Genomic DNA, 17515 nt, shown 5'->3' with positions numbered 1-17515 from the left:
TGGATTAGATAGTTGTATCCTGCAAGATAGACGTCCACTGATCTACTTGTTGTGATTGGCTCATATTTTGAGCTGTTAACAATTAAGTGACTTTGTGTGTTATGCTTTCGGAATAGTGGCCAAATATGTCCATATCTCATTTTGGCTAATAGTGGAAGACAATGATGATGTTTCATGGGATTCCTTTGTTTTGGCATTTTTTATTCATTTCCCATTTGCATGCCGAAAGTGGTTTTGGGTTTTGAGAAAAGGGAGCATGATGGATCATCATTGTGTCTATGAAAAAAATGAGAAGTTGACTCACTTTTCTGTCCATTTAATTGCAAAGAGCCGGTGGAGAAATGGAGAGAGAGAGCATCCGGAAAACACAGAGGGAAAAGAAAATAGAGTGAGAGTGAGAAACTCTTGGGGAGAGTGAGGCTCTTGGAAAAATTATGTGAGTGTACAAGAGATTGGGGTTTGGGTTATGTCAATTTAACTCATGTATATTTTGTACTAGTTATTCTCATAGTGAAGAGCAATATCTCTCCGGGGACGTAGGCAGGTTTTTGCCGAACCTCGTAATTATCTTGGTGTCTTTATTTCTTGTATTTTAAATTGTTCAACTGTGGGTTTATAAGTTGGTGAGATAACAGGCCAAAGCACAACAATTGGTATCAGAGCATCGTTGGAGGCTTGGTTCGTTGGAGGTCCAGATTTGTTGTTCACCATGGAATTTTCAGTTGAGCAGTTTAATGGGAGAGACGATTTTACTCTTGGTAAAGGAGAGTAATGAAAGCCTGAAGAAATGGAAGCTATGTTCAAGGATGCTTGGATCAACTGCGAAAGTTGATGTTGAGGAAGAAGACAAAGGCCTCTTTCTTCTTACCTCACTTTCAGATTCGTACGAGAACCTTGTGAAACTTTACTGCATGGAAAGTTACAGTAAGTTTGGAGCAGGTGCAAACTTCTTTGGTGTGGAATGATACACAAAGGAGACCATGGATGATGGTGGGCACAAGACTGCTTAAGTTATTAAAGGTTGGAATCGTGGAAGAAAATTGGAAAGAGAATATGAGAGAAACAGCAGGTTCAGATCCGGTTCCGGAGGCAAGGGTCCACAGTGCTACGAGTGCAAGGCCGGGTTGTAGCAAGTTTATGGCGGAAGACTTCGAGTATGCCCTCTAGGTACTCGAAGCAACACTTCTCCTGGTGATGTATAGTCTCAAGTGTTGCAGGGGTTTTGCAGCAGGTGGAGCTATGGGATTCACAGGTGATGAGATGGTCATGAAGGAGGAGAAGTGTGAGGAATATTTGTCTGGCTCGACGGGTGTTACTGGAAATGGGTGCACTGACAAGTTTCCAAGTTGCAGACAATAAAGAAGGGGGAAAAAAAAATTGTTGGAGGAGACGAGGATGTGTCGAGATCCTGTCTGAAACTAAAATTGTGATTTTTAGCTTGCAGCAGCTGCACATGCATTGGCAGTGACTGAATCGGAACAGGACCAACGAGGTTTATTCAGAGTGTGTATGCTGGTACGTAAGGCCAATGGACTTTGGTGATGGGTGCAAGGATTTTTTGCACAGTATATTCGCCAAGGTGGAGATTGTTGTGATTGGCTCATATTTTGAGCTGTTAACAATTAAGTGACTTTGTGTGTTATGCTTTCGGAATAGTGGCCAAATATGTCCATATCTCATTTTGGCTAATAGTGGAAGACAATGATGATGTTTCATGGGATTCCTTTGTTTTGGCATTTTTTATTCATTTCCCATTTGCATGCCGAAAGTGGTTTTGGGTTTTGAGAAAAGGGAGCATGATGGATCATCATTGTGTCTATGAAAAAAATGAGAAGTTGACTCACTTTTCTGTCCATTTAATTGCAAAGAGCCGGTGGAGAAATGGAGAGAGAGAGCATCCGGAAAACACAGAGGGAAAAGAAAATAGAGTTAGAGTGAGAAACTCTTGGGGAGAGTGAGGCTCTTGGAAAAATTATGTGAGTGTACAAGAGATTGGGGTTTGGGTTATGTCAATTTAACTCATGTATATTTTGTACTAGTTATTCTCATAGTGAAGAGCAATATCTCTCCGGGGACGTAAGCAGGTTTTTGCCGAACCTCGTAATTATCTTGGTGTCTTTATTTCTTGTATTTTAAATTGTTCAACTGTGGGTTTATAAGTTGGTGAGATAACAGGCCAAAGCACAACACTACTGCACTGGTGTAGGGGCGAATTTTTATCTTAGGAGATTGCTTTTGCAAGCCTCTATCCTCAAATAACAAGTCAGTGATTTGTGATTCTATAAGCAATTTCATTAAGTGATTATATCTTGATATATTGTATTTGTTGTTTAATTTTTCATTTGAAAATAAACTCTGCAAATTATTATATATCATACACCTATTAATTGGTTGGTCCTAACATGGAATTCTCGGACTTACCATCACATAAGTATCAGACACATTGTGGGGCTGTAGCTTTGGCCTTTTCGCAACGAACCCGCATGTATGAAAGCTCCAATTCTCAACCAGATGCTTCTCCGTGCTCCCTTCCGTCTAGGCCAAAAAACCCACGAACATAACCTCCTTCAGCTGCTCGGAGAGATCGGTATCTACGCTCAAAACCGGCTTTTCGGGCTTCAAATTCGAGTAGCTTGGATTCCGGGTCAAAGAACCGAATTGGGTTGTTGTATATGACGGCGCCAGGGCTGGAAGAGGGGACTGTGACCTCGCGGGTGAGGCCGGTAAGGTTTCGGAAGTTAAAAGAGGGGAAGTAGTTGTTGACGTTCTCGGCGGAGCCACGGCGGAGGAAGAGGGCTATGAGGAAGAAGACGACGACCCAGAAATCAAGAAGCTTTCTTGGAGCCATGGAGGCGGAGATTTCGAATTCAGATGGATGGAAACTAATGGGTTTTGGATTTTCTTTGCAAAAGCAAAGGACTTGCAGATTATGATTGAAAACATGTAGAGAGAGAGAGAGAGAGAGAGAGAGAGATAGAGTTCTTGGAGGTTTAGAGAGAGGGAGGGAGTGGGGTTTAAACGGTTGGAAAATGGGCGCGTGGGCCGGTTTGAAAGGAATATTTATGCTGAGAGTGGGTTTGCAACGGTTATGAGGGACTTTTGGGAGGGACCTTAAACGACAGCGTATTGGGGGCATCAATATCATGGAATTTTATGGTAGATTTTTGGTCTGGGAACATTTTGTCAACATAATAACATGGAAGAATGGGTCTCAACGATTTTCAATTGTTAATGTATGTGAGGTTTATTGCAAGTCGTGCTTCATTATTCAATAACAATTTCAATATTAAACATGAGTTTAGCGTTGAAGGAAATTTTTTGTTCATCATGAAATATAGTATGTTATAGTGTTACACTGTTAATTTAATATAAATAGCGGTAACGTATACTTGATTATATAATTTTATAGTATCAAATTCGATAATTTGACAATATAACTACGCAACTAGAGTGTTTTCTTAATTAGTTTTGTGCAAAAACATGTTAACCTTGACTCAAAATTGGCTAACCCAAGAAAATTAAAGATTAAGTATACTTAAGAAAAGGGACATGGTTGGCACAGAAACTAGACTGATAGATTTTAGGCCCCTCATATGTGGAGAGATTTATCAATACGTCAGGAACACAGTTCATTATTCTAAGTGTAACAAGATAATTGGGTTAGAAACTTGAAAAAGAAAATAATTCCAACTAATTACATTATTACACTTGATATACCAAGTAGTGTTTTTGGCACACTGAAAAATTTCTCCTATAATTAAATTCCTCATGATGAAGCGCATTGCTGATGCAAACCAAATCCTAAACTTGAATGGTTCCATGAATGTTGAATACATAAGCAGACTGGCAAAGCAAGAAAAAGTACAATCCATTTTTCTTCAAAAAGCATATAGTACTGAGTGTCATAAAAAATAAATATTCAGAATAGAAAATATAAAATGTAATAGTTGTGAAAATTAAATATGATAACTAATACACTCGTAACATTAAATGCTACATAGCGTTGAAGTCACGTCCGAAAATTTCTTAATTTTTCTTTTAACAGTAAGATGAAGATAGAGCTTTTGGAATTGGAGTAGAATACATAGAGTAGTACCAAGATTTGGTTTTGGAGATTTCAATCATCACAAGAGGATGGTGGAGGCCATTTGATCATATCATATGGGTCAAAGATCCAAATGTGACCGTTACAACAATTGGGAGGCAAACAAAGCACATTTCATTTATTTATTTATCAATTATCAAATAAATCACATTAGTATGTTTTAATGAAACTATTGCCTTCTATTTTTTCAAAAAAAAAAAGAAAATCAATTATCGAATACATAAAGCACATAGTCTTGCTCTAATTTACCCCAACGTTTTCTATTCTTTTATTTTATTTTTTTATTTTTAAAAATGGAATCAGCTGGTGGCCACTGCCGTTCACATTTTTGGGTGCTGAGAAGACTTGCAGAGGTATTTCAGCTCCTATAACCACTATTGTGTGATTTACCAGTATCAAGAATCGAACTCTGGACGTGTCGTGTGGAATATAAACCTAGACTTCGTCCCTGACCACTCTACTACCCGCGATGATTTTTTCTACTCTTTTATTAAGACAAGGGGAAAATGTTGAGATCCAATTACAGCATTTTTAAAAAAAAAATTATTTTACGCCGCTCCATCAATGGAAATTTTCATTTTTTTTTTACGACTTAACAATTTGAGATAAGTCTCAGCCATTTTCTTTTACTTTTCCATGTGCAGGAGAACAAAGCCCTTGGTTTCACATCAAACTCTGCATACTTCCAACTTTCAAACTGTTAGCGTAGAAACTGGGCTTTTGTCATAACCCATGAGCTTTGTCCAATCGAAAATCACTATGGCCCATCTGGTCACTTCTTAAAATAGTTCTTGAAAACATGTAAAAAATAAATTGGATTTGTTGTGAAATCGATGATATAGGTAAAGTATAATATTTGTGATCTATCATTGGCCAGTATATGGGAATCATGAGATGTTCTGATAAGATTAGATAGAATTCTTGAATTGTGTTCATCTTCACCGAGCCATTTTCTTTGACTTTGTCTCACATGTAAAGATGCACTCAAATCAAATAATGTCATCTATATATGTAATAAAATAATAAATTAATTAATGTTTGATGTAATGTTTTCCAACTCCACCAATTTTCATGACCAACAACGATTTTTTTATGAAGGAATATAATTAATAAATTAATGTTGGATCGGTAACGTTTTCCAACCTCTACTAATTTCTACTTTATGTTTGCCGTGTGTGGTCCGCTGCATTATTAACCAAGAAAAATATCAAGTCGTCTCTCTCGTCATGAAGTAATCTTAAAAGGCTTTGCCAAGAATAATTTTCAGTTTTTCAACTCCAAATACTTGATCAAAATTAGTCCTTTAGCCAAGAAGAGAAAATGGCTTTGGTTGGAGAGGCTTTGCTATCCGGTTCGATCAAGGTGTTGTGCGACAAGATTGCCTCCGGACAGTTCATGGACTTCTTCCGGGCAAGAAGACTCGACTATTCACTCATGGACAGACTGAAGGTGACGTTGATGACCCTCCATGCAGTGCTCAACGATGCAGAGGAGAAGCAGATCGTCAACCCTGCCGTCGGGATGTGGCTAGACGAGCTCAAACATGCTGTGTTCGATGCCGAGGACTTGGTGGATGAGCTTGATACTGAAGATTTGCGTCGCAAGGCCAAAGATCAGACTAAGAAAATCCAGGTGCGGGACATCCTTTCTACCTCCCTTAATCCTTTTCATTATAAATCCTTGAATCGTAGAATAGAAGATTTGTTCAACAAGTTGGAACACCTTGCAAAACAAAAAGACAACCTCGGTCTTAGAGGAGGTGTTGGGGGCAATGTTTCACAAAGAACTCCCACAACTTCTGTTGTTGAGGACGAATTTTGTACCTATGGAAGGGATGGCGATATAGAAAAGTTAAAATCTCTACTGCTGCTATCTGACAATGAAAGTAGCAGTAATTTTTCTGTAGTCCCTATAGTCGGAATGGGCGGGGTTGGTAAGACAACTCTTGCTCAACTCCTTTACAATGATGAACAAGTTAAAGACCACTTTGATACTCATGCTTGGGTTTGTGTTTCCGAACAGTATGAGGGTTTGAGGGTTATTAAGACCCTTATTGAGGAAATCACTAAAAAGCCTTGTGACAATTTGGAGATGAATTCCCTTGAAGTTCAACTAAGGGAACAGCTGAGGGGAAAGAGAGTTTTACTTGTCTTGGATGACCTTTGGAATGAAAATTATAATGAGTGGGAGCGTCTACGAATTCTTTTCACGTATGGGGCAAAGGGAAGCAAGGTCATTGTAACAACAAGGAGTAGACGTGTTGCATCCATTGTGCACAATACTATTCCTATTCACAACTTAGAAAAATTGTCAGATGAAGATTGTTGGTTGTTACTAGCAAAACATGCATTTAGAAATGAAAACCCCTATAAACATCCAAACTTGGTTGAAATTGGTAAGCAAATTGCACGTAAGTGCAACGGTTTGCCTCTAGCTGCAAAAACGCTAGGGGGTCTCTTAAGTTGCAACCTAGACTACAAGGAATGGAATCACATATTGAATAGCAATCTTTGGGATCTACCGCATGCTGATAGTGTTCTTCCTTCTCTAAGATTGAGCTACCACTATCTTCCAACTTACTTGAAACGATGCTTTGCTTATTGCTCAATTTTTCCAAAAGACTATGAATTTGAAAAAGAGAATGTAATTCCACTATGGATGGCAGAAGGCTTAATTCCTAATGCAAAGAACGAGAAAGCTATGGAGGAGGTTGGTGAAAGATACTTTGACGAACTGTTATCGCGGTCACTATTTCAAAGACCAAGATTGGATCAACCAAGTTTCACAATGCATGATCTTATCAATGACTTGGCTATGTTTGTGTCTGGAGAGTTTTGTTTAAGGTTGGATCAGAAAAATTCACATGAAGTTCCTAAAAGAGTTCGCCACTTGTCGTATATGCGAGGAAAATTTGATACATCTCCAAAATTTGAGCCACTAGAAGGAGTCAAGTGTTTGCGTACCTTCTTTCCAGCGTCTTTAGCACCATATTACCGTTGGGATCATGAATATGTAAGCAACAAGGTTCTAGATGATTTACTACCAGCACAAAAATATTTACGAGCATTTTCATTGTCAAGATACAAAAACATCACTCACTTACCTGATTCCATTGGTAACCACATACACTTGCGCTACATTGATCTCTCTTATACGACAATTAAAAGGTTACCAGATACAGTGTGTACCCTCTACAATTTACAAACTCTGTTGTTGTTCGGTTGTTCTTCTCTTTTTGAATTGCCTGCAGACATGAGGAAATTGATTCATTTGCGTCATCTTGATATTGGTGGAACTAACATAAAAGAGATGCCTGTGCATATGGGTAGACTAAAAAGTTTGAGAACACTGACAGCTTTTGTGTTGGGGAAATCTTCTGGGTCAAGCATTGCAGAATTGAGGGAGTTGTCGCACCTTGGAAGAAAAATTTCTATCTTGAATCTGCAAAATGTAGTCGGTGCTATTGATGCCTTGCTGGAGGATAAGAAAGATCTCAACGAGGTAGAGTTGTCATGGGGTCGTGTGGTTTCCAATGATTCCGTAAAAGAGAGATATGTGCTCGAAAGACTTCAACCTTCGGTAAATTTGGTGAAGCTAACCATCAGGTGTTATGGCGGAATCAGTTTCCCGAATTGGGTGGGAGACTCGTCCTTCTCCAACTTACAAGTGATGCGTCTCAGTGACTGTGGTAATTGCAGTTCATTGCCACCAGTTGGTCAGCTACCTGCTCTGAAAGAGCTCTACGTAGAAAGGATGAAAGTTGTTAAGAGTGTTGGTGTTGAGTTGTACGGCGGAAATCAACCATTTCAATGTTTAGAGAAGTTAGAGTTTTGGGAGATGCCAGAGTGGGAGGAATGGCAGCCAAGTCCAAGTGGAGGTGAAAGTCCAGACTTTCCTCGTCTTGAGGAGCTGAGGTTATTCTCATGTCCGAAGCTGAGAGGAAACATGCCCATTCGTCTTCCTTCCTTGAAAATACTTCAGGTCTTGGGATGTGAGGTTCTACATGAAAACAGGGCCGGTAATACCCTGAACGCGGAATCCTTACGAGAATCTCTTAAAGATCTGACAATAAAGGGATGCCCGGGTCTCGCATTATTACTAGAGTCGACGGAGACGCTGCCATCGCTTCAGATGCTGCGTATTGGTAGTGTTGGTGGAAGCAAATGGTTGCCGCAACTGATGCACAACAGCAATCGTCTTCAAAGTTTGACATTATGGGGATGTTCCTCACTCTTGTCGTTCCCTACAAATGGTCTGCCCACCACGCTGACGTCACTCGGTATAGAAAATTGCAAGAAATTAGAATTCGTATCAGGTGAGATGATGGCCACATTGACTTCCCTTCAGTCTTTGAGTCTATCCGACAGCTGTGATTCTCTGAGGTCGTTCCCTTTGGGCATTTTCCCCAACCTTTCATCTCTTTGTATCGGTAATTGTGAGAATCTGGAATCTCTTTCAGTTGCAGGAGGAGCAGATGAAAATCTCAGCCATCTCAACTCCCTGGATATTAATGGATGTCGAAATCTTGTCTCTTTTCCCGACGGGGGATTGCCCACTCCCAACCTCACTTCCTTTCAAGTCTTATACTGTGACAATTTGAAGTTGTTGCCGGACCGCATGCACACCCTCACCGCCCTTCAAGATTTGGGGATAGCCAATCTTCCAAATGTGGTGTCATTTGCACAAGGGGGTTTGCCTCCCAACCTACAATCATTTGGGATCGTCGGAGTAAGCAAGGATCTGGTGGAGACGTTGCTCAATGAACAGCTGCTCCCTGCCACTCTTCACCATCTCGAAATCTGTGGTGTATGGAATCTGAAATCTTTGGACGGAAAGGGACTTGAGCACCTTACTTCTCTTCAAAAGCTAGAAATTTCAGGCTGCGAGAGTCTCGAATTCCTGCCAAAAGAGGGTTTGCCGGCATCTCTTTCTTATCTGAGCATCGAGGGTTGTCCTTCTCTGAAGAAGAAGTATCGGAACAAGAAGGGAAAAGATTGGAGAAACATAGCTCGCATTCCTTGCATAAACATAGATGATGAAATCACCATCATATGAGCTTTCATTTCACTCTCTCCAACTCTCAACTCTCAACTCTCAAGACAAAAGCCAGGTACTTTTATTTATTTATTATTAAATTGATTGTCCTCAGCAATATTCCAGCTTAAATTAGAGTTTCAGAGTCTAATTCCGATGAAATTACAGGAGAGCGGCGAGGGGAGTGAATTATTTGTAGTCTGATAATGTGGAACTACTTGGGGTGGATATGTATGATTCTCCTGCATGACAAGAGGTAAATCCTGGATGATGCTTTTCTCTCACTTCTCTCATTTGCGACATAACTGTAATCTTCTGGTAGGTGTAATGGGACTAACAGATATATCGGTTTCATTGATGCAGCGAGCAAGCAAACCTGTAAAGATAGGATTATCAAAAGGTGCTCTGATTTTCTGGACTGTCAAGTTTGAAATCTTTTGGGTGGAAATGTGTGAAATTCTGTTCTTGGATTTCACTATTGCAAACTATGTATTGGTATCAAGGAGAATTTATATTATTTTTGGAAATTTATATTAACTTTAGATTTTAATTAAACTAATTACGAAGTTTGAATTTTGATCAGTAATTATTTAAAATTCGTAGACCTTTAGAGGTTACAATTTATATTTTCGAATAGATCTCGAAACCACGAATGCATAGGCGAAATCCGTTTGCGAGTCCGGATTATAACGGTATAGTTACGAACGTTTGAAGTTGTGTTACTAAAATATAAATTTTAGAAATTATTTAAACTCTCACTTTGAGGGAAAAAACCCAAAGAGGTATGTGCTTTTGTGGCCAATCAGAAGTAAAGGTTGAACAGATGACCAATCAAATTAAAAAGGGGGAAGGTTTCTTAAAAAAAAAAAAAAAAAAGGGGGGGGCTGCTGCTAACTCATTTTGGGGGAGAATTTGATTCGTTAACCCACAAACTTGACTCGCTTGTATCACCTTCATCCGATCTTCGTTTTGGGTGATCTTGGTGTCCATGAAAAACTCTTGACGAACCCTACATCTCTGTAGTGTTAGATTTCCCATTTTTTTTAATCCATTTTTCTAGTTCTAGACAGCAAAGTTCCGTGGGTTTCCGGCGATTTTGTCATTTTTCCGGTGATTCCGGCAACCATTTCCTTCGAGTGAGGTATGAAACTTCATCTACTCTTCATAATCTTCAAGTTGGTATGCTTGGTTCGTACTTTCATATTCATTTTAGAGTTTTGAAAAGTGTTTCCCTTGTTGAGCTTTAGCTACCACGTAAATTTGAGCTTATTTAGTTAATGTTGAAAATTCAGATTTTCAAAACCCTCCACCTTGGCTACCACCGCGTGTAGAGGTGCGTGGAACCGTCCACGAGTGTTGTCTAAGTTCCAAATACCTTCTAGTGACCCTATGAACCTACGTCTAGCTCGGTTTCCTGAAATTCAATTGTTTGTTGTGGTGATCAAATTGGACCACCACTTGTTTGTATTGACGACAATTCGATCGTTGGATCGTCGTACAATTTTGTGAGCACCCTAGTTATCAATTGTTGGACCTTTGAGAACTTACGGATTGGAAATCCGATGTGCGGATCTTCCGGATTGAATAACCTTAGATTGTTGATCTTAATGGACTTACCTTATCGACGGTTGACGTTCTAGTCAACGTGCTATACTCTAGAGTGTCGTTTATCTTTAGTTTGTTGTTGAGGCTTGATGGAACTTAGTTAGCTTATCACAATGACGTGTCGTTCTCGGTTGACGTGTGTCTCGATATATGTATTGGTGGCACCATATTGAGTTATACTTGTTTATTAAATGTGCTTTCTATTGAAGTGTTATTTTTATTTTTAGCATCGATCTATGTTTATTAATTGTGATTTGACGTGCATATTGGAAATATGGTTTGTTTTGTATATTTGGATTGATGTGATGAAAAGTGAGGGCTAGTAGTGGACCGTTAACCCATCGTCATGGGGTTTGTTGCTTCGATACATGTCTCACCCCTCGGTTCATTATTTCATTTCTCGTTTCGTTGAGCCGTTCTACATTTAATACTTGTGCTTTGTTTCATTTCGTTGAGCCTTTGTAACTTGAGTAACTTGATTCATGTCTTGTTTCTTCGAGCCGTTGATATGTTCCTTGGACTTCCGCTTGGTTCCATTAAGGGTGCGTTTGTTGCGCCGGACTGTCTCGGACTGGACTAGCTGCCGGGACTAAGCTGGACTGGCTTAGACTGGACTAAGCTGGACTAACTTAGTGAAGCGTTTGGTGCAGTCTCGGACTAAGAAGCAGGATAAGAAAAACAGTACTGTTCACCAGATTTGTGTTTGCTTAGACTAGGACTACAAATTTTTGTCATTGTGTAATAGAGTAATGCTACAAATCTCATGATATGGGTTAATTGGAGCATATTTTTGCCATGTATAATATGAATCTTAAAAAAAATTGACAATTGTTTTGTTTCTATTACCTGCTAATAGAATTGGGTTTAATTTGCAAATGTAGCTTGAAGAGTTAAGACTGAAAATGCTCCTAACAATTTCTTTCCATGTCCTTCTTACTCATTAAGCATAATTCTATGCTCATTCACATTATGCACAACCAGTGGCGGAGCCAGGAATCTTACCACAAGGGGTCGTAGTGTAAAAGTCCAGAAAAAAAATTTAGGATGGAAATGTTAAAGTTAATGCTTTACTTAAACTGATTATGTGTAAAAGGGCTGACTGTTGCCTTTATCAGTCGACCCATTCTATTTATCAGTCGACCCATTCTATTTATCAGTCGACCCAATTACTTCAGTCGGCTTATGTATTGAACTAGGGCTGACTGTTGCCTTTATCAGTCGACCCATTCTATTTATCAGTCGACCCAATTACTTCAGTCGGCTTATGTATTGAACTAATTCTGTGTAAAAGGGCTGACTGTTGCATTTATCAGTCGACCCATTCTATTTATCAGTCGACCCATTCTATTTATCGACCCATTCTATTTATCAGTCGACCCATTTTATTTATCAGTCGACCTAGAGTAAATTCAATCGATCTAAAGTAACTCCTAAATACATGCAGAATCATTTTGTTACTCAATGCATAATCAGTTTGTTACTTCATGCAGAATCAGTTTGTTACTCAATGCAGAATCAATTTGTTACTTCATGCAGAATCAGTTTGTTACTCAATGCAAAATCAGTTTGTTACTATTATATACTATATCAAATTTTATTAAAAAAAAGTATATAAAATATTTGATTTGGGACAAGGGCATTTTAGTAATCATTCTGGTTTATATTCCGATTCTGCTGAATTAGTAAACAGCTTTATGGAATTGTATTTCGATTCCAGACAGTTTTAGTAAACAATTTCAACAAGAATCTGATTCTGATTCCACCTCATTTCAATTCCTCCTCAATCAAATTCCTCCTCAATCCGATTCCTCTCAATTTGATTACGGATTAGTAAACGCGCCATAATAGTGGCCAATACATGCAACTTCAACAAATACAAGTACATAAGAAGATACTTGTGACAAGTCAATCTTTGCCATTGATTGACTCTTAAAACATCATTCACTAAACTTTCATCAATCCTAGCCTCTGTGGATATATTTACTATAGACAAGTTACATAATATACCAATGCTAAGGCAGAATAAAGAAATTAAAACAAGTCAACCATCTTGGTGCATAGCCTACAGCTGCTGTCTTATGTATTTGGTTGCATCTTCCAAGCACAATTTATTTGCATGGGGATCTCTATTATTCATTTGACCAACCTGCAGGCACTAAAATATTTGGAAGACTAAATTAGCTTCAAGAATTAATTCAACACTCGGGTCAACTACGTATTTCCAGCAGATTATGTTAAATAAATCACAACTACAATAAACATTCATGCCATGAGTTGAATGAACAATTGAACAAGAAGCAAACATTTAGAAACTAATGAAGATGAAATCATGATCTGTCACGCACATATTACACACACACACACACACACACACACACACACACACCCAGATTACACACATTATATATACACACACACACACAAAGTACACACGCACGCACGCACAGAGTACACACACACACGCACAGAGTACACACACACACACGCACAGATTACACACACACAGAGACTGTACACACACACACACAGACGCACAGATCACACACACACACAGAGATTACATTTCTCCTTCACAAGGGCTTTAGATTGCTCCCAAAATCTAGAAAATGGCACATTCCCACCATTTTGTTTATTAATAATTATCGTGCAATATGATTATACATATGCACAGATGCACAGATTACACATACACAGACTGTACACACACACACACACAGATGCACTGATTACACACACACACACAGACGCACATATTACACACACACACAGACGCACAGATTACACACACACAGACGCACAGATTACACACAGACACAGACACACATAGATTACACACACACACACACAGACACACATACACACACACACACACACACACACACACGCACAGAGTACACACACATGCACAGACACACACACACACAGAGTACACACACATGCACAGACACACACACACACAGAGTACACACACATGCACAGACACACACACACACAGAGTACACACACACACAGTACACACATGGAAGACTCCCATTGTACACACACACAGTACACACATTACATACATGAAGATAAACAAGAGATGGGAGCCTGTATTACTAGATGGACATAACTTCAAACAAAATCAGCATTTAGGGAGACAATAATTAGTATACTGGTTTTGCATAACTATTCATCTTACGGATTGGAAAAACTACATAATCTAGCCTGTCTCTTTAATACACGACTTATAAATTGGCGGATGCATTTCCATGCACAGGCTCAAAAGCCAAACCACAGTTACACTTCCTGGAATCTTTTACCTGTCTACGTAACAAGGGCCAATGTCCATATTTACCACCACAAGCCCTTTAAAACTCATAAATTTAACATGTCCTTAAAGTGATCTACTACTTGATTCTGCAAAACAATGCCTACAATTCGGACATAATGTTTTTCATACAAATAAAATCACCTCACCTGAACAATGACCGAGGTTGTGGTATTTGGGTTTAGAGTCAGTATGCAGATGCTTTGCAAGGTCCTCTTCAATATCATCTCATATTCCCTTTCAAGTTTTCCTATATCATGCAAAAAAAAATGTTCAAATTAAACAGAAAGAACAGAATTCGCCGTACTCTATATCACATATATCACAATGTTTAAATCAATAGCTTCTATGACGAGATGAAAATGATAGAAACTAAACATGTTAAGCCTGTTAAATCTACAAGGCCTCAAGCTACCAGAAATCAAAGATTTCCTTCTGAACAGAGAGGTGCCTTTTATGACCACAACAAGGAGAAGAGAGATGAAAAACTACGAGGTGAGAATTCTAGAAAGCGAGCAGAGAAAGAAGCACAGTTTATAGCCATGCAGCGAATTCTTGATGAAAGGAAAGCCGAAATGTCGTCTACAAAGGCGAATGATATTAATAAAAAACGTGCTACGCAAAAGCCCCAAAAATCAGTTGGAAAAGTATCTCAACCTGCAAATCCTAGAAAGCAAAAGCAAAGCCTTCTGTTACAAAGAAGGCTTCACCTAGAACATCACCCATGCCTGCTACACACAAGTCGTGGCCATCAACACCAACACTGAGAGCCACAGGGGCATCGCCAGCTAGAACTCCTGTTGGGGTTACCAGCACTACCCCGATCCGTCAAAAACCCAAGCCAAACAACTAGAAGGTATATATAAGCATAACAACTAGAAGGATTATACGAGGAATCAATCAAAACCCATTAATAATTTCGAACCCAAAACAACAAAATCAATCAGAACCCAATAATGATTTCACAATCTACAAAACAAAATCATAGAAATAGGTCGTCGGATTTGGAATTTACCGGATGAAGATGAGGAGGACGAGCGAGAAGGACCAGCGAAGAGGACCGGAGAGGAGGACGACCAAGAATGAGGAGCGAGCAAGCAACACTCTCGAAGACGGGCTTAGCAATCCCGTGAGAATTGGGGGTTCTCGCCAAGAACGTTTAGCGAAGGGGTTAGTTGGAGCGAGTACCGGCTAATCCCATTAAACTTAATCCCCGCGCTAAACAAACACTGGACTATAGTCTAGTCCAGTCCAATGAAACTTAGTGAGCCCAAACAAACACACCCTAAGTGTCCCGAACTGGGTTCCACTGGGGTTTCGTTGAGTGATGGTCTAGAATCCCTTCTACTCTGTGATTTCGTTGAGTGATGGTCTAGAATCGTATCCACTTGGATTCTGTTAAGTGATGGTCCGAAATCCCTTCTACTCTGTGATTCCATTGAGTGATGGTCCGAAATCCCTTATACTCTGCGATTCTGTTGAGTGATGGTCTGGAATCGTATCCATTTGGATTCCATTGAGTGATGGTCCGGAATCCCTTATACTCTGCAATTCTGTCGAGTGATGGTCCGAAATCGTATCCACTTGGATTCCGTTGAGTGATGGTCCGGAATCCCTTCTACTTTGCGATTCCATTGAGTGATGATCTGGAATCGTATCCAATTGGATTCCGTTGAGTGATGGTCCAAAATCGTATCCACTTGGATTCCGTTGAGTGATGGTCTGGAATCCCTTCTACTCTGCGATTCCGTTGAGTGATGGTCCGAAATCGTATCCACTTGGATTCCGTTGAGTGATGGTTTGGAATCCTTTCAACTTCGCGATTCCATTGAGTGATGGTTTGAAATCGTATCCACTTGGATTCCGTTGAGTGATGGTTCAGAATCCCTTCTACTTCGCGAGTTCGTTGAGTGGTCCAAAACCCGATGTTAATGGACTTCGTTGAGTGGTCCGAAATCGTAGCATTTGACTTGTTGGTTCATTGGATTTGATTTCAACTTCAGAGATGTAGGCTTCAACCGAACGGTGTCGCTTTAACCCTGCATTTTGATGTATTGTATGTGTTATTGATTGCTGTGATTATTGAATGGCGTTTGAAAGCTTATGTGTGTGTAAATGACATGACTAGAGAATATTATTGTGCTTCGTTGAATGTTCCTTGATATGTTGCATATCTGAATCGTGGTATTATGTTGAGACATAGAGATTTAAGCGATGATTGTTCATGTGCGACGAACTACAAATGGCTTGATTCCTGTTGAGGGTACGTATGCAGTCTAATGAGGAGGTTAGATGCAGTAATAAAGTATACAAAAAAATTACTATGCAATTCGATTCTCGAGTTGTGATTTGCCATATCCCGGAAGCGGGGTATGTTGAGATACGGGTATTTGGTGACGTCACGTGTCGATCCTGGATGTATGTCGGAATCGGGGCGTTACAAAATGGACTTTCAATTCAACGCCTCCCACTCTCGCAATTCCTTCCAGGACGGGGACCTCTAGACCTCAGCTCGCTTGAACAGCTATATAAAGACTGAACGTATGTGGGACTTTGTCGGTCCAGAGACAAAACTATTGAACTGTAAAGGTAGGATTATCAGAGGGAAAATGATAGCTTACATCAACCACTCAGGTGCTTGTGTATAATATATATACTTCTGTGGTTTCCATACGGCAGAATGCTTACTCATCTTTCAGTGCCTCTGTCATCTTGTGGTAGGTTCGTATACATATGTTTCTCTTTCTCTACAAAGACAACGGTTGGAGAGAGCATGGCTTATTGGCACCGCTTGCTAGAATGCCAGTGTAACTAGACTTGGTGGCTGGCTGCTGCGCCTACAGATTTCAGTGTAAGTAATTGAACACTTGAGTGTAATTTGTTCGTCCTTTATGTATCAATGTAAATCAACTATGCAATCAGTCAGGACAACACAATGGGACTAACGTATTTGTCGGCTTTATTGATGCAGCTAGCAACTCTGGACTTGTAAAGATAGGATTATCTACAGCCAACGATTTAAACATGCATCAATTGGTTGTCCTTGAATGGTGCTAGCTCCAGTTATCTGGCATGAATATAATTCTCCTTTAATCGTCGAGGTAATCCCTGGAATGATATTTTTTTTCTTCTAATACTGTTTATAGTTTGAGTATGGGAGACATGCCTTTTCATCTTCTCTTGATGTCATTCTTATCTTCGAATGGGTGCAGATGTGCTTTTGTACAGACAAAGTGGTCGAACAGAGCGCTTGTTCCTTGTAGCAGTGTCGTCATGCTTGTGTTTGTTGGTATTCCAGTAAATGATATTACTTGAATAAGTGGTTGGCTGGTGTGCGATGGATTTCACAAGAATGATAATTCTTATGTTGAGCTCTGTGTTTGTTGGTATTCCATTCGCTTGTTTTCTAAGATAAATGTATCAATAATAATTTCATCATCTTTGAATTTAGGAGTATCTTG

General features: G+C 39.5%; 2 protein-coding genes and 3 long non-coding RNA genes across 10 annotated transcripts in view; 3 read left to right on the top strand and 2 right to left on the bottom strand.

The window, feature by feature from the left end:
- Positions 1 to 2270: 2270 nt before the first annotated feature.
- LOC126616294 (uncharacterized) lies at positions 2271 to 3308 on the bottom strand. Its single transcript, XM_050284334.1, has one exon. It carries the CDS (start codon positions 3143 to 3145, stop codon positions 2504 to 2506), a length of 642 nt encoding a protein of 213 aa, XP_050140291.1. The 5' UTR covers positions 3146 to 3308; the 3' UTR covers positions 2271 to 2503.
- An 85-nt stretch (positions 3309 to 3393) lies between these two features.
- The window catches only part of LOC126616312 (uncharacterized), a 38314-nt gene continuing 24192 nt past the window's right edge, over positions 3394 to 17515 (top strand). Inside the window, exon 1 of the long non-coding RNA XR_007621097.1 lies at positions 3394 to 3465. This is a non-coding gene — a long non-coding RNA (uncharacterized LOC126616312). The remainder of the gene's footprint in view (positions 3466 to 17515) is intronic.
- On the top strand, positions 5285 to 9694 carry LOC126616268 (putative disease resistance RPP13-like protein 1). The gene is made up of 3 exons (XM_050284283.1): positions 5285 to 9215; positions 9308 to 9395; positions 9503 to 9694. The coding sequence occupies exon 1, from the start codon at positions 5426 to 5428 to the stop codon at positions 9158 to 9160; it is 3735 nt and encodes a 1244-aa protein (XP_050140240.1). The 5' UTR covers positions 5285 to 5425; the 3' UTR covers positions 9161 to 9215; positions 9308 to 9395; positions 9503 to 9694.
- LOC126616308 (uncharacterized) lies at positions 12594 to 15341 on the bottom strand. 5 transcript variants are annotated; one of them, XR_007621088.1, is made up of 5 exons: positions 15070 to 15341; positions 14712 to 14869; positions 14433 to 14636; positions 14204 to 14304; positions 12594 to 12899 (listed from the first exon to the last, which is right to left on the bottom strand). It is a non-coding gene; the product is annotated as an uncharacterized LOC126616308 (long non-coding RNA). The 5 variants fall into 5 exon arrangements; XR_007621090.1 differs by having other exon boundaries at positions 14433 to 14505; XR_007621091.1 differs by lacking the exon at positions 14433 to 14636 and having other exon boundaries at positions 15070 to 15339.
- Positions 16493 to 17452, top strand: LOC126616309 (uncharacterized). 2 transcript variants are annotated; one of them, XR_007621094.1, is made up of 3 exons: positions 16493 to 16688; positions 16776 to 17155; positions 17267 to 17452. It is a non-coding gene; the product is annotated as an uncharacterized LOC126616309 (long non-coding RNA). The 2 variants fall into 2 exon arrangements; XR_007621093.1 differs by having other exon boundaries at positions 16493 to 16643; positions 17267 to 17451.

Source organism: Malus sylvestris, chromosome 3 (genome assembly GCF_916048215.2).
Source record: "Malus sylvestris chromosome 3, drMalSylv7.2, whole genome shotgun sequence".
Classification (NCBI taxonomy): domain Eukaryota; kingdom Viridiplantae; phylum Streptophyta; class Magnoliopsida; order Rosales; family Rosaceae; genus Malus; species Malus sylvestris.
Note: the sequence above shows the minus strand (reverse complement) of the source record. Positions and strands in the feature narration are given on the sequence as shown.

What these genes read in the sequence shown, in the direction of transcription:
- LOC126616294 (XM_050284334.1), bottom strand. Translation starts at nt 3,145, where the DNA reads ATGATATTGATGCCCCCAATACGCTGTCGTTTAAGGTCCCTCCCAAAA.
- LOC126616268 (XM_050284283.1), top strand. Translation starts at nt 5,426, where the DNA reads ATGGCTTTGGTTGGAGAGGCTTTGCTATCCGGTTCGATCAAGGTGTTG.